General features: G+C 39.4%; 1 protein-coding gene across 4 annotated transcripts in view; it reads left to right on the top strand.

Moving 5' to 3' along the window:
• Positions 1 to 318: 318 nt before the first annotated feature.
• Positions 319 to 26,090, top strand: part of pax5 (paired box 5) — a 55,329-nt gene continuing 29,557 nt past the window's right edge. For 2 of the 4 annotated variants that reach the window (XM_023956477.1, XM_023956475.1), the window contains exons 1-5: positions 4,884 to 6,005; positions 12,367 to 12,532; positions 17,424 to 17,621; positions 18,225 to 18,289; positions 22,551 to 22,676. In XM_023956477.1, the coding sequence (XP_023812245.1) occupies positions 5,963 to 6,005; positions 12,367 to 12,532; positions 17,424 to 17,621; positions 18,225 to 18,289; positions 22,551 to 22,676 (598 nt within the window). In that variant the 5' untranslated portion in view covers positions 4,884 to 5,962. Of the gene's footprint in view, positions 735 to 4,883; positions 6,006 to 12,366; positions 12,533 to 17,423; positions 17,622 to 18,224; positions 18,290 to 22,550; positions 22,677 to 26,090 lie in introns of those variants that run through there. The other 2 variants (XM_023956470.1, XM_023956476.1) reach the window with 2 other exon arrangements.

Here is a 26,090-nt window from a genome sequence, read left to right as displayed (position 1 = left end):
GGCAAGGAAGCTTGAAAGTCTGGAGAAACTCTGTTTAAGTGTCCTACAGGAAACCGAACATAAATCCACTCTAGTCATTTTCTTACGTTACGTGCACGCGCCCCCGCTGGAGCAATCCCCTTTACAGTCAACGGAGTGTGCGTCTGCAGAAATGAATCTGACAGAAAAGACGGAACGACAGATAGAAGGAGAGTGGAGCTGGGGCGGGAAAGTTTAGCAAAGTGGAACTTGGTAACAGATGCGACTTAGGGGGGCGCGGCCCTGCGGGGAAGGGTGGAGTTGTACCCAATGTGAATGCGTGGCCCGGCGCGTGCACAGAAACGCGTGTAGAGACGTGCATGCGCTCTGCATCCATGTGTGAGAGCTCGTGCAGACGCGGGACATGAGCGCACATTGAGAGCGCAGCTCTTTTACGCGGCGTGATCATTTCACGCTTCCCCCCCAAACCTTTTTTTCCGCCTAAAGCGTTTAGTTGCAGCTGACTGAGCACTTGCAGGGAGTGCAATAGGAAGCGGAAGGGTCGAATTATTTCAACCTACAAGTCGCCTCCAAAGTACTGTAGGACGAGAAAAAAAAGGAGAGGGGAAAGTGACAGAGATAGAAGTGAAGAAAAGGGGGGCAGGGGAAAAGTTTTTGTTCTTTTCCTTTTTTGCCCCTCCATCGCCTCCCCCTCTTCTAACCGGGTAGCATGGACCAGGGGGGCAAGAGTCCGGCACTGCGTCTGGGGAGAGCAGGTAGGGTCCCACTTAGTGTAACTTCTAATTCCACAAGTTGCTGCGTGATTTTTTGTTGATAAAAGTTTTTCCTTTCATCTTTTTTCCACACTTAACTTCAAAATTTACAAGTGATTTTGTTGTTTAAGCGTCTTAAAACTTTAGATTTTTTGTGTTAGTTTGTTTTTGAAAAGGCTTGTAAAATTCAGAAAACGATGCTGGAGTTTGAAAAAACTTCCAAAAAGTTTGTAAGCGTTTAAAATGTAGTTTATTTCACTGTAAAACGGAATTTTAAAAGTTGATCATGCCTTAAAGTTTTAACTTTTGTAAGTTGTTGTTGTCGCCTGAACTTAGTTTAAGTATAACTATTAAAAAATAAGAGAAATGCCACGTACATTTCCGGGTCTTGTCGGTTTTGTTGTGGATCAGTCGAGGTTGCAGCTAAAAAGTGAGCTGGGCTCAATCCCTATTCAACAGGTTAATCTTCCATATCCTATTCATAAAACAGCAGGATATGGTACAGCGGCAGATCAGGCCATCGACCTTGTTATGGCACCCAATGGATTTCACATCATTTCATGTTGCTGCATGCTGTTTCTGCATTGATGAAAACGTCTTTCGTCATTAAGAAACTGCGGGCAGGTGATCGGCCACTTTGAATGGGAAATGTAGTACTCTTAAAAAACAAAAGCAAAGAAATGTGGACCAAAAATTGTTTTGTCATGACAAAATTTACTGAGATGTCAAAGACAGATTGGAACTCTATTTACATGCCCGCACCATTGATTAGGTAAGATAATTTTAAGTAAGATACACATGTATGACGCCAAGTTTTCATTTCATGACAGAAAAGGTATTATCGTCAGAGGACTTCAGGACAAAATAACGACTTTTTTCTTTTTTTTTTTTGGAGGTGGCCTTACCTGATTAAAAAAAAGGAAAACCAACGGGATTTGGGAAGATTTGATAATAGCGTTTTAACCACTGAGGAAATCAGAAATTTTAAGGAGGTCCTCCTCTTCCTGTAAGGTCTTGGGGGCCCAGGCCCTGAAACTACAGCCTCTCCATTTGATTTGGCTGGAAACGTGTCTGGGATACAAAAGAGAAGCACCCACCCATCCAATCGGGTCGACGCTGCTGTCGACGCGCAGGACTGCCGTGCGTAAAAGCGACCCGATTTTATATAATCTGTGGGTTCCATTCTCCGACTCACTGAGAAAAATGTTATGAATCTTATGGGTATAAAGAGTTGTCTATTTCATATATATATATATATATATATATATATATATATATATATATATATATATATATATATATATATAATATATATATATATATATATATATATATATATATATATATATATATATATATATATATATATATATATATATATATATATATATATATATATATATATATATATATATATATATATATATATTGAAATAGACAACTCTTTAAATCCATAAAACAGCACTAACTTTGATCCCATACAGGTTTCTCGGGAAATATCAGAGTTTGAGTGTTTGAGTGTTGTCTCTTAAGCAGGTGATGCTTGCGCAGTTTCAAGCAGTAAAAGATTTATGAGGTGAAAGAGGGGAGGGCAGGAAGGCCTCACGTGACTCTCACCTTGACCTCAGGCTCTCCTTCTTCTAACACAGGGATAGGGACGGGCATGAGGCCCCTTAGCTGTTGCACCTGTCAGACACTCTGCGTCAGAGGCCTGAGGATGCGCTTGCCGCTCCACCTCTCGAGTCCATACATTTTATTAATTAGTTGTGACTTCGACATTTTGGAGGCGAATGAAAACTTAAGAAGAGATACGGGAGTTTCTCATTATGTTTACAGTCAGCGGGCGTGTAATAAACGAGCCGCTGGAGTTAACATGCGCTATTAATTTTTCATTGCTTTTTCGTTTCGTGGCTCGGGCGGAAAAAGCAAAACAGCCAAAGCCGTCATGGTGGATGGTGGGATGGAGGAGCAGAAGAAGTAGATGGGAGGGAGGCATCTAAACAACAGTGCTGCTTTCCAATTGCCTCCGCGTGATTATCGCAACGCAACATTCTTACTAATGTTTTAAAAAGTACAAACACTCTGCCCGTCTTCAGCAGGAGCAGCTCCACCTCCCGTCCTCCAATTCCCGTCTCTGAAGAGGTAATGAAATATGGTAATGAATTTGGATCCCCGGATTAAAGTCCTCCTACCCTGATGGAAGTTTTCTCCAAATTTCCAACCCTAAAGCAACAACAATTTGTATACATGATTGATCGTGTTTGGATTTTTTTAATTGCTTATGTATTTAATTTGCAAATCGAGGAGACAACAGCGGCAGTTTGTTTCTGTAAGAGTGTGGATGTCACAACAACAACTCTGGCTGGAAAGAATACAAAACATGTCGATTTTGTCTTTTAATTTGAAAAATATATTTAATTAAAATACAGTGAAAACACAATATCCTGTTTTTGAAAAGAAAATTTTCTCTGTTATTGTTTTTCTTCTTACATGTGTTTTCTACGCTTAAATCTCTCAGAAACATTCCGTCTCTTCACCTTTTTCTCATTTTCCTCTTTACGTTTTCATCTTTTATTGAAAAACATCAAATCAAGTCATAATCAAAGTATTTTTAGTTTTGCAATTTGTTTACCTTGGTGCAAAAATATGAACGAGAATTCTACAGGGGCTGTTTGTAACTGGCAGTGGATTAAAGAACAGAGACGGGAAATCAATTACACGTCAAAGCAAATTTAGTGCGCAGTTTGATGCGGAAGAACACGTTTCCGGGGTCAAATGGTTGTCATTATGGCGACTTCCCTTTGGACTTGTATTTTTTGGGGGTTAATTGAGTAGCCTATGCATTCTGTAAGTGTTTCTTTGTGCATAGATGTGTCGTTCAAGGCGGAACGCCCCCTAGTGGTTAGAAAACTTACACCCAAAAAAGTCCTCCAAAAAACATAAAATACAATAATAACCCTGGAGTTTTTCCGTGTCACATTTTGAGGAAAAAATGCAGGTCTCTTTTGTTACTTTTGGTTTATTTAGGCCTCACAATCAGTGTTCCAAACAGATTTAAACACAAGATTGTCTTAAATTTAAAAGACATAGTAAATAAAAGTCAATTAGGTCCTGAACTGTGTTTTCAATGTAGATGTTTAGCCTTCTGGTGCGTAAATCAAGCCAATATTGTCAGAATGAAAATGAATGTAGAGGAAGAACTGGGTAAATGCTCAGATGTATGAACTTGAAACCATCAAAGATGTTCAGGAAGAGAAATAACGTATTTTAATTCGCCTCACGCTTTAGGCGATTTGTGAGGCCGATATTGCAGAGGTAAAGCTTTTACAGGCTCTCTCAAATCAGGTGGGACAAATATGTATTGACCCCCTCTCCCTCCTCCTTCTCTCAGTTTGTAGTGTGAGTGCAGAAGTTGCATTTCATTAAAAACCACATGCGCTCGAATCCGCAGTCAATTAGATAATGAGAGGAAATACATGTTTCATGCGTTTTTCTTCAATTTCCCTCCAAGCTAAATATTTATAATAACGGGTTTTAGGGAGAAGGGAGATGGAGAAATAATTTAGGGCAAAAATTTAACAGTTTTACCTCCGAGAGGCCTACAATTTCTGACGAAAAATAACTTTAAACCAACTTGATTTAAATTTGTCATTTATTATTATTTTAAATTGTTATTTTTTGTGTGTGCTTTTTTTTAGAACAGTAGTCTGAGACTGAAGTACAGTTGCGTTTAGACTTCTTTATTCCCTCATTTCTAAATGCTTACTGCAACTAAGACTAATTTTAGTAAGACTTAATTAATTATCCATTTAGCATTCACATGAATAAATTGAGCGCAAAAGCCTATAAAGGCGTTGGGTTTTTATACTAGGTTAATTGAAATTAAATATATGATTATATACTCCCAGAGCCAAGCGTCGGCGCTCCGATCTTCCTCATTGGTGGACGCACAATGTGTGCGAGGCGTCATTGGCTCACGGGATTCCCTTCGACCAATCTCTGCCTTCCCCCTCCCCATCTACCTGGGGCTGGTGGTGACGTAGCGGGCGCTCTCGCCCTATGATTGGCTGCCTCCTGCATGAGTGACGGGCAGCTGGCCGGCGCGCTTGGGCTAGGGGTTGGAAGCGCGGGCGCTGTCCGCACGAGAGCAGGTCCTGAAACGCTCCGTGCTCCACCGCGGAGGCAGCTTTTCATTGCATAGCTGGGGAGGCTTGCTTTGGCGCACTTCCGCAGCTGACTTTTTGGTGTTCACTGGGAAGAAAAAGCACCTTTCACATTTGGACTGGACTGTTTTCTTTCTTTTTTTTTCTAGCGCGAGAAAAACCATCTCCAAACTCTCTACGAGCAGGAGTCCAACTCAGGAGGAGAAGTAGATGCTGTGACCAAATAAAGGGGGGCTCCCTTTGGTTCTTACAGTTTAGAAAGTATCTCCGGCAGTTTAGTGTTAATTAGAAAGCGTTTTTTAATTTATTTTTTGCTGTACATTTTTTCTGCTTTTTCCCCATACTGGGCTCTGACATTCAAGGATGTGTGCGCCAAACCGCTCTCAGTCGCTTTATTGATGGGGGATGACCAAGTGTAAGAACAAGGACGCTTCGATCAGAAGAAACGTCAAGTGAGAAGTACCTTACCATGGATCTGTAACTAAAGCTTTTTTTCTATTTGTCCTTTTTTATTGCGTGTTTTTTAAAATATATTTCTAAACGGACTAGGAGGACTGGGTCAACCTCCATCGGTGTAGTTCAGGGGTCACGGCCAGTGGATCAACGACAAAAAGGAGGGGAGGCTACTTTGTCTGCCTTGCACTGGCTGTTTTATTTATCGTTTTTTTAAAGAAAAAAACTGGGGTTCTCTTGTGAAAAACTTTCATTTTGGACGTTTTGGCGCATGACGTGCTTAAGGAATGAGCGCCGCCGCTGTCGTTTCCCTCCTCTGGTTTAGGAGACACCAGAAAAGACCCGCTGTCCTGTCCCATGAAAAGTGGACCCAACTCTGAGCTCCTTTCTCCTCCTTCCCATGAATTATTTTCATAAATTGAATATGTTTTTCATTTTTTTGGTCACAGACTCACTGAGTCCACATTTTTAAATTTAAAAAATCTATTTAAAAGGAGCTCTTCCCACAGGCTGCAGCTCACTGTCTTTCTGTATAAACTATTGTGGCCAGTTGAATCGACTGTTTTTTTGACCCCCTCTACTGCATCCCCCCACGCCCTCAGCCCAATTTTACCGATGGAGATTCACTGTAAGCACGACCCGTTTGCAGCAATGCACAGTAAGTTTAGAAACTCCTAATTTCCTTCATTTGCATGACACATGCATCCGCAAACCACTAAGTCTGCAGAGAAAACGCGCATGCCCAACACTTCACACAAAGAACATAAAACTTTTATTGTTTTTTTTAGTTGTGTTTTATTATTTATTTTTACGCAGAGGAGGCTATTTCTTTCAGCCAATTAACACTTTAAAACACAATTATATTATGTTAAAAAAACATGCAGATCATATTTTTTATGGGAAACAAAATTTTTAAAACGTGCTTTTTATATTGACATTCTAAAAAAATTGCATGGAATAAACAATACCCAAATAATATATAAAAAATATGCATTTAGGGTTTTCTTGTTTGCGCATATTTCCTTTTATGTGTTACACATAAAAGGTAAATGCATATTTCATTTGATTTGATGCTTATTAGATGACAAACTGGTGTGGCTTTCCAATTGGGATGGAAAGTCTGCGTGCCGGCCTGCATTGTTTTGGCTCTGCTGCTTTTGTGAGAGACGCTTCGCTGTCCCCCAGTGTTTGAAGGCAAGCCGAGGGGCAGGGGTCAGACAACGAGAGAGGGACTCATAGGGGAAACAAAGCATGACTAAAGCGGAATCTGAGTAAAACAGTAAAAGCTGTACAGGTTTTTTGTGTAAGGAGCTGCTCTTTTTACGCACAGGTGAAGTTCTTATGATAAATGTCATCGGCTACAGGTCAGAGAGCACACGTGCGTGCGTCTTGCTCAAGGACACCTCAGTAGAGCAGCTGCTGGACGCAGAGGAGGCTTTAGGGGGGGGTAACATGGGCATTCAGTCGTGACATGGCGGAGCCTGCTTTGTATTTTCACTTCTCTTTCTTTATCAGAAAAGCTAAATGCATCCCTCTGTTTCGATTTGTTTACAGAAAGCGAGAAATTGCCCTGCTACGTGAAAAGAGTAAAGTTTTTCTGTGGAAATACATTTCATCAGGGGGGTATAAGGAAAATATTCAAAGTGGGAGGAAATTCTGAAATACCTACCTGACAATTATTAGAGTTAAAAGTTAAGTTCCTAATCAATATTTGGGAGGGGGGACAGTTAAATAAATATTAATTCTTTAAATGGCTGATGTCTAATCTGTTGTTTTTGTGCTTAAATTAACTGTAATGGATGCACAATCTTTTAGTCACACAGAGAATCCATGTGGTGTGGCTGGCAGAAGTGTTTGTTATCCTGGAAGATTAAAAAAAAGACAAAACGTGTGCGCACCAAAAGGCTAGAACGAATCGTGTATCCCCTCTCCTGCAGTTCCACCTAAGCCAATCATCCGCGGTTCTGACGGTAACCGCAGAGCTGAAGTTATATATGTCAAAGCGCGGAGACGCTTTAAAACGATTACACCCCCTAAAAAATGTCAGAGTTAGAGAGGTGTGGATGCATTGAGTGTGACGCGTGGAAATGTTGGGCAAGTTTGGATGTGCGTAAAGATCACATTTAGGGCCAAAAACGTTTATTTAAAAAAAAAACTGAACCGGTAATTAATGCGCACTTATTCTAAAGTATTTTATACATTCTCAGTATTTTAAGATAGTATTTTAAAAAGCTATTATTTTTTTCGTCATTCTCAGAGCAGATGTGTAACTTTAAAGATCTGTCAGGAGAAACAATTTAGAGTCGGGATATTTTAAAAATCCATCCCAAGTAATTGTGATGATAATGAGATGAATTTCATAAGCAGGTATTGTAATGGTAATACAAGTATGCTGAATAGTAAGTGGGCAAGGCCGTGGCTTACCTTAAAGAAAATGTAGGAATCAGACTTTTTCGTTTTCTTTTTTTTTTAACAGCTTCAGACCCCAAAGTATTCATCTTAATCAAATTCATTCAAGTTTTTACGCATCAGCTGAAAATACTGCGGAGAGCTCCTTCTTTGAATTTACAAAGTGAGCTCAGGCTTATATAATTATAACACCCGCCTCTCACGTGCATTGCAGCTTCTTATCGCTGTTTATTAACAAGCTTCCCTCCTCAAAATATTTTATATCCCACAAATGAGAAGAAAAAATATAAATATATATAAGAGCGTCACGTCACGTCTGGCACATCTATCTATCTATTCACTGTTTGTTCAAGGAAATGTGCTTCATTTGTATTCTTGAAGACAACTTTTCACACAGCTTTCAGCCAAAAGTAATTTATAGTTCCCCTTTTTCTTGTATTTATTTATTTCTTTTTTTATTATTCCAAGACGGTGAAAATAGCTCAAATCCAGATCAGGAACGGTGGCGTTTTTTGTTCTTCTTTTTACTATATTTTTGAATCGTCAGGCCGTGACGAGGCAGATGAGAGATTCGAGACAGGGAGGGTGGACATAGAAAAGCGGCGTGGGATGTGGGGGTGGGGGTGGTGGGCTTCGGAATGCAACAGGAAGAGAGACAGAGAGCCTAATGGACCCTATTTTCTGGATGGGGGCACCCCAATGTATTCTACTTTATCTTGGTATTCTGTCCTCACGGAAACAGTGAATCAATCAAACGTTTAAGGAGGTACTGGGCTCCCAAAGTCAGCTTCTATAAAGGGTAAATAAATAAAATCCAACAGGGATGCATAATGATCGCTGGCCCCCTGTCTGTGTCTGTCCCTCTCTGATTCAGCAGGAAAATGAAGCTGCTGCTCCTGCCAACTCGCTTCTCCCCCAAGAGAGTCTGGATGCAGTTTTGGAGGCCTTAAAAAGCCCAGACCTGTAATTTGGCACATCTATGTGCCTAATTTGCAACAACACCTCCAGAGCAGCTTGATTGAATTTTTGGGAACCGGTGGTTAATTTGTTTGGTCAGCGGGGCAAACTCATCCATCCCAAAGGGACGACTGCATTTTTCCTTAAACGTTATATTTAGATTTCCTTTTTGCTCTCTAGAAATGTGAACTCTCTTCATGTTGGAACCTTTCAGTGCTGTCTGAAACATGGCCTTTAAAATGAGCCCTTGTATGACTTACTCAGAGATTCAAGCTATAGTTGCTGATAAACAAATGCCTTTATGGAATGTATACATTTTCTGGCCCTATCATTATTTATAAGCTTGGAAAATAAATTTCAAACATATAATCCCCGTCCCTTATCCCAAAGAATGGTGAGAGTCTGAACGCTGAACGCCAACAGTAAATACACAGATAAGTGAATAAATAGTTATCTGGAGGTTTTTGTAGGTCACAAGTTATTCCTCACCATCTCTTCACAAAGCAAGGCGTATTTCATGCCCTGGCCCAGATAGGAGGGGTGAAAGGAACCATTTCATTTACTCTTATCAGAGAATGAGGGAGAATGGTTGGGCGAGGGGGTGGGTGGGAGGAGGAGGATGATGGCGGGGCTCTTCTCTCTAGATACCTGTGGCGAGGAGGCCACAGCACAGTGGGCTTCTATAAATGACCGAACAGAAAATGTGCTCTTATTCAGCGAGAGTTTAAAAGAAATAATAATACGGAATAAGGAGAGGAGGGAAGAGGAATAATGCCCTCACACAGCCGTACAAAGCTTTCACAGAAAGTGCAAAAAAAGACCTGAATTCGTCCATGTAGGTCAGCGGACTTTCCAGTGTTGTCTCTGCACACACTCAATGGGACGGGTATAGCGATTTGAATATGATTTCCTGTAAAGTCACAGGAATTCGCCATGGTAAATAAGTGGATTGTTTCTTTATTACAGAAACAGTGGGATTCAAAGGTGCCCCATGGAGTTATGGGTAGAAGTGCTGCAAGCATCCCCTTGATTTTACTGCTTTTTGCCTTATTCTTGAAACAAATGTGATTAGTTTGAAGTTGAAATTCATAAGTCTCAGTAACTCTGTTGAACCAAGGCTTTAAGGATAGATGAAATTGGTGGGTTATTTGGGATTTTAGGAGTTTTCATGTGTGCCGTTTTCAACAAAAAAACTCTTTGACCTCAGCACATTTTAATGAAAATGAGTCTACAGTACTTTATCCAAAAGACGGACAGTCCACATTTTTCAGCAGTGCCATTTAAGGTTGCCTAGATTATCAGCATTCTCCGTGCAGGCTGTCTGACTCTTATTTTCTGTCTGGATACTTTAAACATGTCTGTGCAAACCCAACACTTTGCAGGAATTAACCTCTTCATCTGCAGAGAAGTATAGCAGATGATATAAATGCATTGCAAGTTCCACAGATATGAAAAAACATACAGAGACACCTTAAAATGGGCATCATTTTGCCAAAATATGTCGGTAAAATCTCTTCATTTTTTTTAAATGACAAAGTCAGAAAAGACGTAGTAACTTTTGGAACACCTTAACTTGCATCCCAGGGCTACCATGCTCTCTTTCTGCATTCGACTTTTTCCCCAAAGGCTTTTAAACTTCTTAGTTTTTTCATGAACCAAACAACAGTTCTGTAACAATGCAGACATCTCATCAAGATGCAGAGATCTGACCTTGTGTTATAAATTAGTTCTTCTTGACCTGCAAAAGTGGTCAATTAAATATGTCACCTAAGCCGGAAAAAGAAGATATTTGAGCTACTAAGTACGATTGTCTTGTTTTTACTGGATCGCTAATTTAACTCCGGACACTGAAACTTCATGACACAGCTCATCAGTTCATATTGTTTTAGAAGCTCAAGCTGCTTGTTAAATTTCATGCTGTTTTCTCTCTTGGCTTTTTCTCGTGGCAGCTAAATCTGGGGTGATGCATGAGGATTATTCTACCTATAGATTGCTGTCTTTTGTAAATAGTAATTGCATTTCCTCAACGGTGCTGTCCACAGCTGGCATCTGCATAATGAGGATCCTTCCATCTAGAAATAAAATGTAAAAAAAGAGAGAGTGACCATCCCCATTAGCTTCTGAGAAATGTCATTCTCCAGATTTTGAATTTCTTTATTTGTCAGTCTTGTGCTGATCAGCTTTCTTTGTGGGAGCCAAAGAAAGCGGATGTGCTTTTGGTGATAGTTTCTTTAACTTATGTTAATCAGACAAAAAAAAAAAAAAGGACCGGGATAGGGGAGGCTAGTTCAGCTGACAGCTTGGTGTTTTCGACAGTGTCCCTGCTGGGGTTATGTGTTTAAAATCTATTACCCCCACAGCAAGGATTAGTGTGTATGTGAGAGAGTGTGCGTTTCCCCTAAAGACGTAATCACTATGTTAATACAAAAGCCAGTGGATTAAACGGCAGAGAAATTCTAGTTGATTTACACTTCGCCTTTGGTGAGATTCACATATATACAGTAACATACACAAGGGAGAGGACTTGTTTTTTGGCGTCTCTATTAGTCTTAAATCAAACAACTCTGCTCAGTTGTATCCTTCCCATGCAAACGTTTTCTAATTTTATTGCAGGCAGAATATGCCAATATGCGATATACTTTGAATTGGAAACCAGCTGAATGCATTTGCAAAACTCCCATTATCTCTACATTACACCTGTGTTGTCCTTGTCTTTTTCTGCTTAAATCTGTCAGTCAAAATCAATAAATCTCTTGCAGCTCCCTAATAGACCGTTGTGGTGTTCTCTATATTTTGGTTGAAACAGAATGATCAAAAACAGTGCCTAAAAACCCTGTTTCCGGAAGGTTATTCAATTATGCTGGGATCTCTGTATCTCTTTGTTCTGCTCTTGTGTATACCAGTCTTTTTTTAAATCTACATCCTGCTATACTTTCATCCTCTTATCCCTCAGGGGGAATATTAGTGTATCCTTCAGTATGGGGCAGGCCGTTGTCAATAATTAATTGAAATCCCTTCATTTGCTCAAAATCTTTGCTCAGCCTGCCCCTGGTGAAAAAGCTCAAAGTTTGCTCGTTGGAGCGGCCCAAATTGTGGTATTATGCTGAGCAAGATAAATGAGAAGGAAGAGGGTGATGAGATGCATTTGAGATAATAAATCTACTGCATGTATGAGCTAACAGCTGTGGGTTTATTGCATAAAAAGTTCAGAACAATCCACAAAGCCATGAGTCCTTTGGAGACCTACATTAGTTGATCAGGTTGGATTACAGTGTTTTATTTATAACTGGGAAAAAAAGGCACTCCTGAAAACTCTGATGTTAAAATCCATGAGCTTCTTTGATTCTGAAGCAAACCAAACCTGGAAAAGTCTTTTAATAAGATTTAAAAATCCTTAAATCAATTCAACTTTGTCCTGGAGAGATCATTACTAATTTATTTCTCTTACTTGGTTTTCTTCTTTGGCTTTTTCAAACTAAAAAGTGCAGTGAAAAAGAGGTTGTTTTTTTGGACCAAATTTACTTTTTTCAGTAACCTTTTTATTCAATGTTTCTTCTCTTTATAATTCTTTCAGATATATTAATAGAATAAACTGTAACATCTTCGAATGTTCCCTGTATTGCTCATTTGAGGTTCTATTTGTTTTGTTGCAGGACATGGTGGAGTGAACCAGCTCGGGGGAGTGTTTGTAAATGGCAGGCCCCTCCCAGATGTAGTCCGACAGCGAATAGTAGAACTCGCCCATCAGGGGGTTCGGCCCTGTGACATCTCACGCCAACTGAGGGTCAGCCATGGATGTGTCAGCAAAATACTGGGCAGGTAAAAAAATGAAATCTAAAAATCTAAGTAAAACGTTTACGAACACTTAACCTTTTCCATTTTAAATGTATAATTGATGTATTTTTTAAAGTGTCCATTTTTTATTTACATGTTGTCAATTTTTAAGGTGCTACCATTAAAGGAACTTACAAAAACAGTTAAAATCCAGGAATGCAATGTACATGAATCAGATCATCCATCCATCCATCCATCCAAAGCCCAGAAACATCTTACCACCATAGAGATCCCCACAGGGCAGCGTACCATGACCTTTAACCTATTATGACTCACAGTCCCAAAATCCCATTAGCTGTCACACACTGTGTGTGAAATTTGCTCTTCCATTCCCTGGGAGAGCAGTGACCTTCAGACACAACCGTGCTTGGGAACCATTTGGTGGTTTAACCCACCAGTCCAACCCCTCAATGTTCAGTGTCATTTGCACCCATCTTTACAGGTAGTGGGACCCATTTTTAGAGTCTTTGCTATGACTCTGCCTGGATTTGAGCTCACAACCCTCTAGTCTCAGGGCAGACACTCTACCACAAGGCCACTGATCTGGTGGAACAATTGCAGTTTTAATGGTTTAAATCCAAGAGCAATGCTTGCATCATTTTACGATTACCATGATGAAAAAGTTGGTATGTTGTTTTATCAGTGAGCAGGCTGGAAAACTTAATAACTAAAAAAAGTTATTATGAGTTGTTGAAGTGTTTTACATAAGAAATTAGTAATGCATGTATTTAAAATTCAATCCCAAAAGAGTCAGATTGTAACTATGCTGCATGCTTTTCAGTATTCACCTTTGTTTTCCTTAAATTTTTATTTATTTTTGTAGTGGAATTGTAGTAGTTGTGTAGTTGGGTTTCTATTTCAGACAAATTGTGGATTTTGTGGTAAAATCACCAAATTTGAGAAAAATCCAATATGGCAACTATTTGTAGAGATGGCGACCATGCACTCAATTATAATGTTTATTTGCCTGAGTCTCAACAATATGGGCTGTTTGTGCACAAAATGCAGTCTTTAAACTTGATAGGTACCTACAGAATACTATATGTATGGATTTTCTCATGGTTTACATGCTTTTCTGATAGAGGGGACTTAAAGGTACATCCACGACAAATTTGGTGTTGTACCACAAAATAATTATTTTAGGGACCAGTTCCACTATGGTGCTGTAAGTATAATCAAACACCAGAAGCAGAAAACATAGTTATTATTTATTGGACCCACATTAAGCAAGGAAAAACTTTGCATTCTAATCTCGTGCAAGTCTTTTTCACAGGCACCCATCTAAACTTCAGTAAGATTTTATATTTTAGTTAAACTGCAACACTTTTATTCTTATGAATGGGTTTAATGGTGTCACAGATTTGTTTTCATTTTTGATTCCATTCAGGCACACAGACTCTGTTGGAGTCATATCTCATGTGCGCTTCTCTTTCCTGCACAAGCTACACTTTCAGAAATATATACCTCCATTCCTATTTTCCTTCTCAATTCTCTCTGTTGACGAAATTCTCCTTTTGCATTTTCACTGTATTTTGTCGTATTTCTGTTCTGTTCACCACGTAACTAACATATTCATTTCTCCTTAAGCTTTTTCTACCTGTCTGTCCACCAGTGGGTTTTTATTCCAAGTTAAATTTTGGGAATAACTCCCTGCACATTACATCTTGCAGAAAGAAGGGACATAAAGAAAGAAAAAAGATTCATCACCTTTTAGAATTAGCACGAAAAAGAATGTCCGGACTCCTGGAAAAGAAAGAACACATATATATTTATAAATTCCTGTGATGGAGAGTGGAAAAAAGGAACAAGGAGCACAATCAGACGGGGAAAAGGCGTGTTAAAGGAGAAGAGAGCGGCAAAGAGAGAAATGAATAAAGACAGAGAGACCATTTGTGGGGACAGAGGGCAAAGGATTAGCTACAGAGACCCTCAGCTATATCAAAAAATGTGTTGCTCATTGTTCTCCCATGCCTCTCCTTCTCTTTCTCTTTTTCTGTCTTTTTCTCTCTATCTCTTTCTTTCTCCCCTTTCCTGGCCGTTCAACTCACTGAAGCGTTACTGTGAGGGGGAGGACAGGGGATCGAGGGATGGAAGGTGGGAGGGAGGGTTGTTTTATCCTCTTCTCTCTGTCTCTTTGGTGCCAGTAGAACAAAAACAGCAACTCTACCTCCCTGTGTGTGTTTGTGTGTGTGTCTGTGTGTATTGTTGGCTCAGGGTTGCGCAGGATATCAATAACTACGCACATTTATTCATCAGCGATTCAGCTGTGAATAATTTAAATAGTTTTCCATTTGGAAATAGATAGTTTTTTTCCCCTTTAGCTGTGTTCACACTCCTGCTGTGAACAGCTTAAACACACACACACACACACCCGTGCACACCCTCAAACAGAGGAGGAAAGACAAGGAGGTGCACATTTACAGGTACCCACGTCAACACGGAACGGATTACTCCACCGTACAGTGGAGAGTGAGCAGCAGGTTTAAGACTGACTGACAGCTTGCATCCACACACACACAGCATCCCCCCTTTTCTTACAAGCTGTGTGGCGCGCTTGTGGTCCTCCTACCCCCTGCCCCCATGCCCCTTCTGCATGCAAATACATTCATGAAATAGCCATGGTGGACATGAATGTATGACTCTCCGCTTACGTCTGTGTTTATAAAAAACCCTCTCCTTCCTTCCATCTCACAGCAAAGCCTCTGACACATCGAGACAGAGTTAAGGAAATGTTTGGTCACAGTTAAGTTATTTACCTGAAGCCACTATTTTCAGTTATATCAGCAACTTTATGTAACGTGCAGAGAGGGATTTATGTCATCTGTATGCACTGTATGTGGTTGTGATGTCACGGCACAACTCCTTGAAAATCGTGTGAATCAAAAGCATCAAAAAGTTTCAAATAGTTATAATTTATCAATAGTTCTCATTAAGTTAAACTTTGTTAGAAATATCAACAGATTAAACTATGGATCAATCTTCTGATGATGATCAAATGCTTTAGTTTGAAAATAATTGACCAGTACAGATGCCAGGTTTTAGCTTTGAAATTGGTCTTAATCTCTGGGATCTGACATCCACATGCATGAACATCACATTTTAGGTTATATTTCCACAGTAGTGCAGCTTAACTGGGGCCCTACATGTGCAGCTGAAACAATAGCTCAGAACTTGAGGTTAATGCAAAGAAATAAGCTGAAATGGTTACATTATTATTCAAACACAACACTAAAACACAAAAATGCATCAGTGTCAGTTTGAGAAGCTGCTGTTTAATAATTAACATTTGACAAATACTGTGCTAAGAGTAGTAATAAGTGGGTACATCTATGAAAAAGCTTTAGTTGAATGCAACAGCTGACCAGCTACTCAAACTACTACATTGATTAATAGGAAAAAAAATGTTGTTGTTTTTGAGTTAATAAACTGATTAAGTCTCATTCCAGAATATGATCGCATGCAAATAGTCTTAATTAACTATGCAGTTACACAAATGTGCTTACAACTACATTAAATGCATAGTTTTTTGGTAAACTGAAAACCTATCTTGGAGGTCATATCTTTTCTCCAAAATTCAAAAGGATAGAAACTGAGATGAGAAGTGGAACAATGTTAGCATGAAGAAAATAAAAGAAGATGTACAGTTGCTTCTTTGTTCTGCTCCTCTTATCCAAATCCTTTACTGCAGAAGTTTTCAATTATCCAGCATGGAGTAAACTCAAAGTGTTCAAAAGTTTATTTTGATAAAGAAAGCTCTGCTCATCTCAAGTTTTTTGTTTAAAAAAATTTCAGCACACAGAATTAATTCTTTGAAAATATCATTAGTGACTTCATGCTGCAAGTACAGTGTGTTTTGGAGAAATCTAATTCCGATGTTTCTCTGTCCTGGAGCTCCATAGAAAGTCTCACCGATACATTACTTTCTTTCCCTTTTACATTTCAGGTAATGATAGTTACATTAGGAATGGTTGGGTTTAGTCAGTAAATGTGCTTTTAAACTTTGGTGAAATCATCGCCATGTACACACTGACTGGACTGTAAATCTCCAACATCTTCTTTAGGATTATGCATGGCAAAAATTACACCTGACTAGGGATAGGCACATAGACCAGAGTTTACTCTGCTCCTCACTTCAACAATGTTCTTAAAATGGGCAAGTGGAAGAAACGGAGGCCCTATGGGACCACCGATTTGCCAAAAACAAAACTACATATAATATTGCAGATTTTACATCTCTGAAAGCAACACATAAGAAAAATCACCTCCCTATATTTGACAATTTTTTTGAATACAGATACTTATTTTGGAACATCAGAATTGGCGTAGACGTCAATGGGAATTGGTTCCCCCTTCTAAAACCTGCCTCCTGTGGTCTTTTGACGAACTTAAATCTGTGGTAGGTTTAAATTTGGGATCCGAAGGTGGGGCTGTGGTTAAAAATAAACTTGGAAATAAGCCTGAAGCAGAGACAGGGAGTCCCAACACCATTACCATTAATGATGGTGTCAAAAAGAGAATGGGGTGTGAACCTTTTTAAGGTAGTCAATGAAAGGGACTACAGCAGGTGTATTGAAAATGTCAGATTTATTAAATAAATCAGTTGAAATAACATGAGAGGTAAAGCAGTCTACTTAATTACTTGTTTTTAACAGAATCAGTTACTCACTGCTTAGTGATATGAAAGGTTTTAAGTGATACTTCCCTCATGTTATGAATTTAACGCTAAAAATTCTTGATTGACATGCAAAGATAATTGTTAATACAATTTAAGAAATGTTGACATCCGAAAATGTTAATTTCCTTTTTTTGTTTCCTATAAGGCTTTTGTGTCTCTGTCTAATAGTAGTTTGAGTAACTCCTTTGCTGTGGCTGGCAGGTACTATGAGACGGGCAGCATCCGGCCCGGTGTGATCGGGGGCTCAAAACCAAAGGTTGCTACACCCAAAGTGGTCGACAAGATTGCCGATTACAAACGCCAAAACCCCACCATGTTTGCCTGGGAGATTCGGGATAGACTCCTTGCCGAGAGAGTCTGTGACAACGACAGCGTCCCCAGCGTCAGCTCCATCAACAGGTACCACAGTGTGCAACCTGCAGACACGTTTGGGTATCAGTCTGTTGCAACTGGTACTGAATGTAGACAGCAGTCTATCAGTGTTTTTACATTTGTGTTAGTATGGAAGTGTAAAGGAGATTTGCAAAGAGGTGATAGTCTCCATATGCATGAAGTGGCTGCAGCTCAGTGGTTCAACATGATGGTACAATGACAATCCTTTCCCCTGAGCACAGAGGTAGTGAAAGAGGGAGGGACAGTGAAATAAGAGAGAGAAGGATTGAGCCAAAGAAGTGGAGAAAAGGGAATGAAAGAGTGAGGGGGGGTGAGGAAAGAAACAAACACAAAAGGAAAGTGGAGAAAGGAAAATTCAGGAAAGGAAATGAGAGGAGAGGAAAAGGGGAGGAAAGGAGAAGAAAGGAAAGAGGAAGAGAAGACTTGCATGAGCAGCCAAGCAGGAAGTGTGAGGCCCCTCTGCCATGTCAGCCAGCCTCAGCCACTTTACACAACACACATACGCACACGCTCAGCTTTGCTCCCACGACGGTCGTGTTCTCTCTGTCACTCAGAGTCTCTCACACAAGCCACTTCACACACACTAATATCTCCTCTCTCCTTCTGCAGGATCATACGGACTAAGGTTCAGCAGCAGCCCGGTCAAACGGGCTCAGTGTCGGCTCACAGCTTAGGTAGGTTACTTCTGTCAAATCATGTTTCCAAATGAAACAAGCTAAGTTTATCAGTTAAAAAAAAGTTTTCTTGTGTTTAAAGTATGAATGGGTGAATGTGAAAGTGCAGTTTGGAAATAAATCTTTGTTGGTGGATTATTAAAGAGTGTTTTTGTATCTCTGTGGCATGACAAATACTGGAAAATGTGTGGGTGAAGGTATATCCAAGCTCGCTGAACAACACATTTCTTAACTTAAAGACAATGGAGGACATATACAGTATTTTACGGACTATAAGTCGCCCTTTTTTTCATAGTTTGGCAAGGGGTGTGACTTATACTCCGCAGCGACTTATATTAGAACTAAATTGAAATAAATACATTGTTAACCCTCCTGTTATGTTCATTTGTGAGGAACAGAGATGATGTTCCTGGGTCAATTTGATGTATGAGGTATGTTACGTGTTAAGAGTATGTTAAGTGACTCAGAGAATCAGCAACACCTTTTTTTACAGTAAGATCTTGAAGGCTAAAAATATCATATTCTATTTTCCAATGATTTTATAGATTCAGAAATGCAATAAAAATGACAACTGTTTCTACAAATACAGGATGAAAACAGAGTATTAATTGGTCAATGATGCTTCATGAAAGGAATAAATAAATAAGTTTGAGAAAGAATTACTGTGAAATTATGAGATAAACAGTCTGCTATGATTGTGTCATATGAGTTTGTGCAAGTTATTATATCTTGGTCTCAGATTTTGTCAAATAAATTTCCCGTCAAAATGCGACTTATGGTCCAGTGCGACTTATCTGTGTTTTTTTCTACTTTATAATGCATTTTTGGGCTGGTGCGACTTATGCTCCGGTGCGACTTATAGTCCGGAAAATACGGTACAAAGAAAATTAAGCTTAAAAATGCATTTCTGATATTTCTTTATTTAAATAATTGTGAATCAAGAGCAGATGAAAAAAATGCAGTTGAAAAAGATTATATTTGTTACCTAAAAAATACGCTTGACACACAAGCCCCATGCTCTGCTCTATTCTGATGCATCCCCTTGTAGACGACTGGATCCAAGTACATCCTCTTTTTTAAGTGTCCGATCTGGCAACTGGTTCAAAACTGAAAGCTAGTGGGAGAATGTGTAAACGAATGGGGGAGAGGAAGTGGGGGCGGGGTTGCTCTGTTGCTCTTTGAAAACAGATCAAAAGATGATCGGAGTGTTTATTTAAAAAACTGTCATGATCTTTAGTGCCCACAAAGCATCACCAAATTGGCATTATATAATGTAAATATAAATTTTAAATCAGAGAAAAACCAAAGTGATGTCTTGATAAAGTAATCTGAGTAGGGAGTAAATAGAAAGAAATAGTTGGAACTGTGGGCTGCACGGTGGTGTAGTGGTTGATGCGCTTGTCTCATACTAATAAAGCCCTGGTTCATCTCTCGAAGTGATCTTTTTGTTGGGAGTATGCATGTTCTCTCTGTGCATGCATGGGTTTTTGTCCGGATATTTCAGCTTCCTCTCACAGTTCGAAGGTAATTAGTATCTCTAAATTGTCCTTAGGTGAGTGTATGTGGCTGTATGGCCCTGCAACAAACTGGCGACCTGTCAAAGTCCCACTCCAACCATCTTTTGAGATACTTTAAAAGTGTTCCCAGTGGTATTGCAATTATGATTATGCCGTGGCCAAAAGAAAAGCATCTGTTTTTTTCTAGACATAGTTTCTGCAGAGCAGCAGAAGTTTGCCTCTGAGTTGTGGGCAGAACTGTCGCCGTGGAGCAACCCAACCCCCTTCCCCTCACCAACTCTGTTTATGTATGTGCGCTCCCTCTGGCTTAGAGCCCCTCACACCCGCGCACCAACAAGACTGGTGCAACAATAATGGCAATAAATATCTCAGCTATCCAGCCATACAGTTTTGAGCCAGATGCAAGTGGCCTGCCCATTGTATTTTGTACGCCACAACTTCAACAACAAATTAAATGTCCGGATAAAGAAATATTGAAAATTGAACAAAGAAATATTCAGAAATGCAATTTTAAGCTTAATTTTCTTTAAACATGTCCTCCATCATGAGAAAAATCCCACAAGAACATCTTAAAAAACACCAAAAACACAATTTTAATCAGAGTTGGTCTTTAAAGGTGCATCCCTCCTTTGCCATACAGTGCCTGCATTGACTTCAGAAGCCCAGGGACCTCAAAAGGATTTCAGCGTGTCCTGAATCCTTGATTCAGTGCAAAATCATGAAATTAACTTCAAGATGAGGTCAACATTTCTGAGCTGATTTTCACATCTTTAGTATATAACATGTATAACGCCATAATAAATGATTTAGACAATGGATCCTCTGAAGAGTCCTCATTCCTCTATATTTAAATAGCATATTTGATCACTTTCACCCTCCATCAATAGCCTACATCTATTACAATCATGACTGAATCATTTCTTTTTTCTTATCTGAGTGGCAATAAGAACCATCCCTCTTCCTTCTTTTCCTTTTTCCTCTCTGGTGGATTGTGTTTGGTGTCTCTCATATCTTCATAATCGCACATTGTCTATTAATCTAAATTAATTTTACACACGATGCTCCCTGACTCCTGCCTTCTACCCACATCTAGCAGATGCACGCACACGCACACGTGCTCGCTTTCAGATTACACAGATAAATGGGTCCCAGTCCCGGGCGGAAAATTGAACATTTGGATTTGCAGAGTAAGAGCGTTACGTTCTGATAGAAAAAGAGTGAAAAGAAAGAGAAAGAAAAATCAGATAATTGAAGTGCTAAATCAAGTGATGGCAAAAAAAGGGATATGCATTCATTACACTCTCCATGCCGTTAGTGAAGGAGTGCAGCTGAAGGGGACTTTGATCCCCCAGTTTGTCATTTCACTCCTTATTCCTCTTTTGGTTTTGCCTTCTTGTGTTTGGGTTGGTCTGCTGGGAGAGAGGATTAGGATGTCTGCTGCCACACCTTTCTGTCCCTCCTGGGATACCGCACTGTCACTCAGCCCGACGTCCGCTTACAGGGGCTCAGATAAGAGATCAAAGAGTGAGTGACTGTATGTTTCAGTGTGTTCAGTTGTGTCAGGAGAATTTTAGTGTTTGTGTGTGAGTCACTAAGGTGATAGCAAGTATGTGGCCTTGTTGCCCAGCAAGGAACTACAGTCTTCTCCAGAGAAAGGATCAGAGCAGGAGACAACTGGATGAGCAGCAAAGGCTTGACTCTGCTGCCTCCATTTGCCAGGAAGAGTGGTGATGGAGGATCTAAATGTAGGAAATGTCATTTGTGAAGAGAACTGAGAAAAACCCTAAGAAAATGACAATACTTACACCCGAAACAAGGGAAAATAAAAGGGGTAACAAAACAGATGACTCCATAAAGAGAAAAATCTCAACTGAAACCTGATTTGAAAGAGACTTAGGAAAACAAAACTCAGAGAATAAGAGAAGCACCAATCCTCAACGATATTGCTGTCCAGTTTCAGGAAGGTGCATCTGCACAATGTATACGAAGTAACAGAATAAGATCTACTGTAAGTCACGTGGGCCTCCATAAAATAGATTCTATGCATTACATTTTGTAAAATGCTGATGGAAAATGTATTAGTTGAAAAAATTTACCATTCTTCAAAAAAATCCCTGAAAAACTAACAGTTTTCTTATGTTCACGAGTCAGGAACCTGACAAGGTTGTTTTCATTTGAGTCACATGGTTATAGGGACATTTATTGATGCTATAATTCTTGTTTGATTGGAAAAATGGCAGTTTGAAAAGGTTCATCGTGATATTTATTTACGGGGGTTGATTTATCAGTAAATTAGTAAATCTAAATTAGAATTATTACTCCAAGCCCAGGGCTGCATGGAGGCGTAGTGGCCAGCGAATTTCTCTTCAAAGCAAGAAGCCCCTAATTCAAATACCAGCTGGGACATTTCTGTGTGAAGTTTGCATCTTCTCTCTGTGCATGTGTGTTTTTTGGAGCATACCGGCTTCCTCACACCGTCCGAAAACATGTTTTAATAATGTTAATTGAATACTCTGAATTGTTTATATGTGTGAGTTGCCCTGCAACAGACTGGGGACCTGTTAAGGTTATAACCTGCCTTCACCCAACAGTAGCAGGGTGGGCTCCAGAAGCCTGTGGCCCAGACAGGGAGTCAGCTTGTACAGAAGATGGATGGATGGATGGATGGATAGATGCTCCAAACTCAATCTGACGATGAAAACGTCCTTTGACATTCTCCCGACTGTCATGTGGTTTGTCTACAGCGACGTCTGTGGCTGCCTCGCAGGTCCCAGCAGTGACCAGCGACTCAGCGGGTTCCTCATACTCCATCAGTGGCATCCTGGGGATCAGCTCAGCAGCTGATGTTGGCAAGAGGAAAAGGGACGAAGGTGAGCAGTCATTTTTTTACTATGATGCAAAAACTGTAGCTTTTAATGATTAGAGTCCAGGCAGTTTCATTCTTTAAGGTTTCAGTATGCAGTAACTGTGAAAGTTCTAGACGAGTTCAATCATGATGGGCAAAAAATATACTTTCTGTGCTCTAAAAATGATAACATAATAACTTCCTTTTTCATTTAACTTAATAACATGCCTATATTGCCTTTGCTGAACAATACTGTACATCAGTGGTAGAGCTAGAACATTTTAAATAGGGGGGGGGGTGGAAGGGGGCAGAAGACTTTGGAGTTGTGGCAAATGAGAATGGAAAAGTGAAAGGCCAATCCAAGTGAAATGATTTAAAAATACATGCATGTATTTCAAACTGTTTTATTATTGATGAGTTATTATGAATGAGTTTTCCAGAAATAAGAATTTCCTCCTATAAGGAAACGAAGGCAAGGGTGCTGACAGCCCAGATCAGCTCGGACACACAGTACAGGGGCATATTAAATGATTTGAGGGGGCTCAGGATTTAATTAAAAAATCTAAAAAAAATTGTTTTTTGCAATGCTCAAAAAAGCATGTATTGATTTTTTTTTTTATCTTTGTCAATATTGATAATAATATTAACCCAAAGATGTGTGTGTGTGTGTGTGTGTGTGTGGGGTCGTGCTGTGTGTGTTTGTGTGTGTGTGTGGGGTGGGCTATCTCCCAGTACCTCTGCCCCTGCCTAACATGTAAAAAAAATAATTAAATTGGGAGTCTATCATGTTTTAAGTTTTTTTCTTGCCTCCTTTTGGTTTGCCTTTAAGAAGCCTTTGCAAAAATTGGACCAAAGTTTCATGATATTCTCCCAGAAAATCAAAACTGCAGGTTTTTTTTAATATGCACAAATAACTGTTTACAGGAAAATGGGCTGCAAGAGACCAGCAAGTATAAAAATTGAAACTGTTTGATTTGATAAAAGACATGAAAAACATCCACATAGTTGCATGTAGAAAAGCTATGAATGTCAGTGTCAGAGATGTGTGTTTGTACATTTGCAATATTCGAACATCTTCATTGAAAACCCACATTTGTTTACTAACAGTGCTTCACAAGTGAGTTACTTGAGAACTTAGTTTATTCATGCACTATTGATCATTTATGCTGTCATACTGGATCAATGTTGCAAGCAGAGAGAGCAGTCAGGATTTGTTTGTCTGTGCGTTGGCAATCCTCACATGCTTTTTATGCTTTTGTGTGTCTGTCTGTGCACTCATACATGCAGGGTGGCGTGTGTTTGTGTGTGTGTATAAGCAGCAGTGTCAGTGGCATTAAAAAGCCATCACACAGACGGTCTCCTGCCGTAAATGAGACAGCACCAGATGTTGGCGTGAGAAGGGGGGGGGTGACAGAAAGCCACAAGGGGCTATTTCTCTCTCTCGCTCATTTGGTTTCAGTCTTTCCATCCCTCAAATAAACAAACACACATGCACACACAAACGTACGCACTATACAAGTTCCTTGTCCCACTGCTGATGAATTTTCAAATCACTCTAGACAGGTAAGTCCCTGATAGGCCAAGAAATGCTTGATTCAAACGACCAGCTCATTACCGAAACACTCAGATCTGAAACATAGAGACACACTCATATACTGTAAAGTTATCTAGATAAGAACCATTGCCTGGGCTCCTGCCTACAACTTTCCTTTGTTCTGTTGTGGCAAATGAGCTCGGATTATTACATATCAGCTACTGTGCTTTGCAGTTTGGTTTAAGATGTTAAGTTTTGTTTCTGAAATCCCCAACTAATGTGTGTGTGAGTCCTAAACTAGCAAGATTAGTAAGTATATAGAATATAATACAACTTGTTTGCTTTCTAAGTGAACTTTTTTTTTTACAAAAGTCTATAAAAAAAATGTCTTCAAACTTAATTTATAAGAAGCTCAAATTGTGTCACAGTTGTCTATCAACTATTTCTAGTTTGATAGACAACAAAAGTGATCTTCCTATGGTCACTGCCCTGACTAAAGAAGAAAATAACACACAATAGCACTTTTCAGTTGGTGAAACATATCAGACAAGTGAAAATGTTCTTAAAGACATGGATTTAAGTAAGTTTGACATGAGGCAAATTGTGATGGACGGATTTGTGGGGTTAGAATATCTCCAAAGCTGCAGCTTTTGTGGATGTTGTCCGTCAACAATTGTCTGTCAAAAGTGGTCAAAGAGAGGTCAAAGAGTGAATGTGGACATTTATTTTGACCACAAACACAAGTATACCTGGTAAATGAAAACATGTTACCTAAATAAATATAAAAAAATGTTACAATAATAATAATTAAAAAAAGAAATAAACCAATGTTGCCTGGTAGCTGTTGGCTATTTGAGTTAAATGCAAAGCAGAAGCAGTTCAAAAATGGGTTGAAAACCACTGCAAAAGCTTCAAATCATTCAAATCTCAGTCTAAGCGAACATCTGTGGGATCTATTATTCATGAACGCTCAACCCATTGAAAGCAAAACTGCAAGGTTCCTCCGCTATGATATGTCTCAGACAGACAGTCCTATTGACATTCCTGATAAATATATCATAATTTCTGCACTACAGGGCACACTGGATTATAAGGCGCACCTTCAATGTCTGGTCTATTTTTTGAGCTTATGTCACACAAATGGCGCACTGAACTATAAGGTGCAGTAAGTGAGACAAAAGAGGCAGGGATACGTTTTTTCAGTCAGACTTTATTCGTTTAGTGTAAATATAACTTTGTATCATTCTACAGGTTTGTCACATATTCACAATCCTTGTAACTCCCAATCTTGATTGCAACATGCGAAAAACAGACTGAAACCGCTAAAAGTGTTACTATGCTAACTCCCAACCGTGTTAGTAACACCTAAAAAATACACACTCAGACACCTCTATACATTAGCCGCGTTAGCGTATTTACACTAATACTCAACCAAATGTTGTGACAGAAAGCCATGTACCTCTCAAAATTGCATCAACATCAGTAAGCAGAGACAGAATTAATACATAAAGGAGGTGCTCCGAATTCAATGTGTTTTTTGAAAAAACGTAAGGCTTTTAAGTGCACCATAAAAGGAATCAGTTGAAAAAGATAACAGGAAAAAACAATGTTTATGAAAATATAAGACAGTCAGGTAAAAGTTAAAATGTTAAATACAAGCTATAAGAACAAAAAAACAAAAAACAAAAATGTGGCAAAACTTTAAGTTCCCCTTCAAAAACCTTTGGTCATCAAGAAAAACAAAAGATAAAAAGCGGCAGAAAAAATGTTGGCTGTAATGTCCTCAGTGAGGAATCTGTCCACTGAGCTGCAGTTGAGGGAGATGTACTGTAATCTAATTAGAATCACTTTATTCTTCGTGTTACAAGCTACACCGCATGTTTCATGCCTCTGTCTTGGGTACTA

Source organism: Oryzias latipes, chromosome 1, assembly GCF_002234675.1.
Source record: "Oryzias latipes chromosome 1, ASM223467v1".
Taxonomy (NCBI): domain Eukaryota; kingdom Metazoa; phylum Chordata; class Actinopteri; order Beloniformes; family Adrianichthyidae; genus Oryzias; species Oryzias latipes.
The sequence above is the reverse complement of the archived record's forward strand: the minus strand, read 5'-3'. Positions and strand labels throughout refer to the sequence as shown.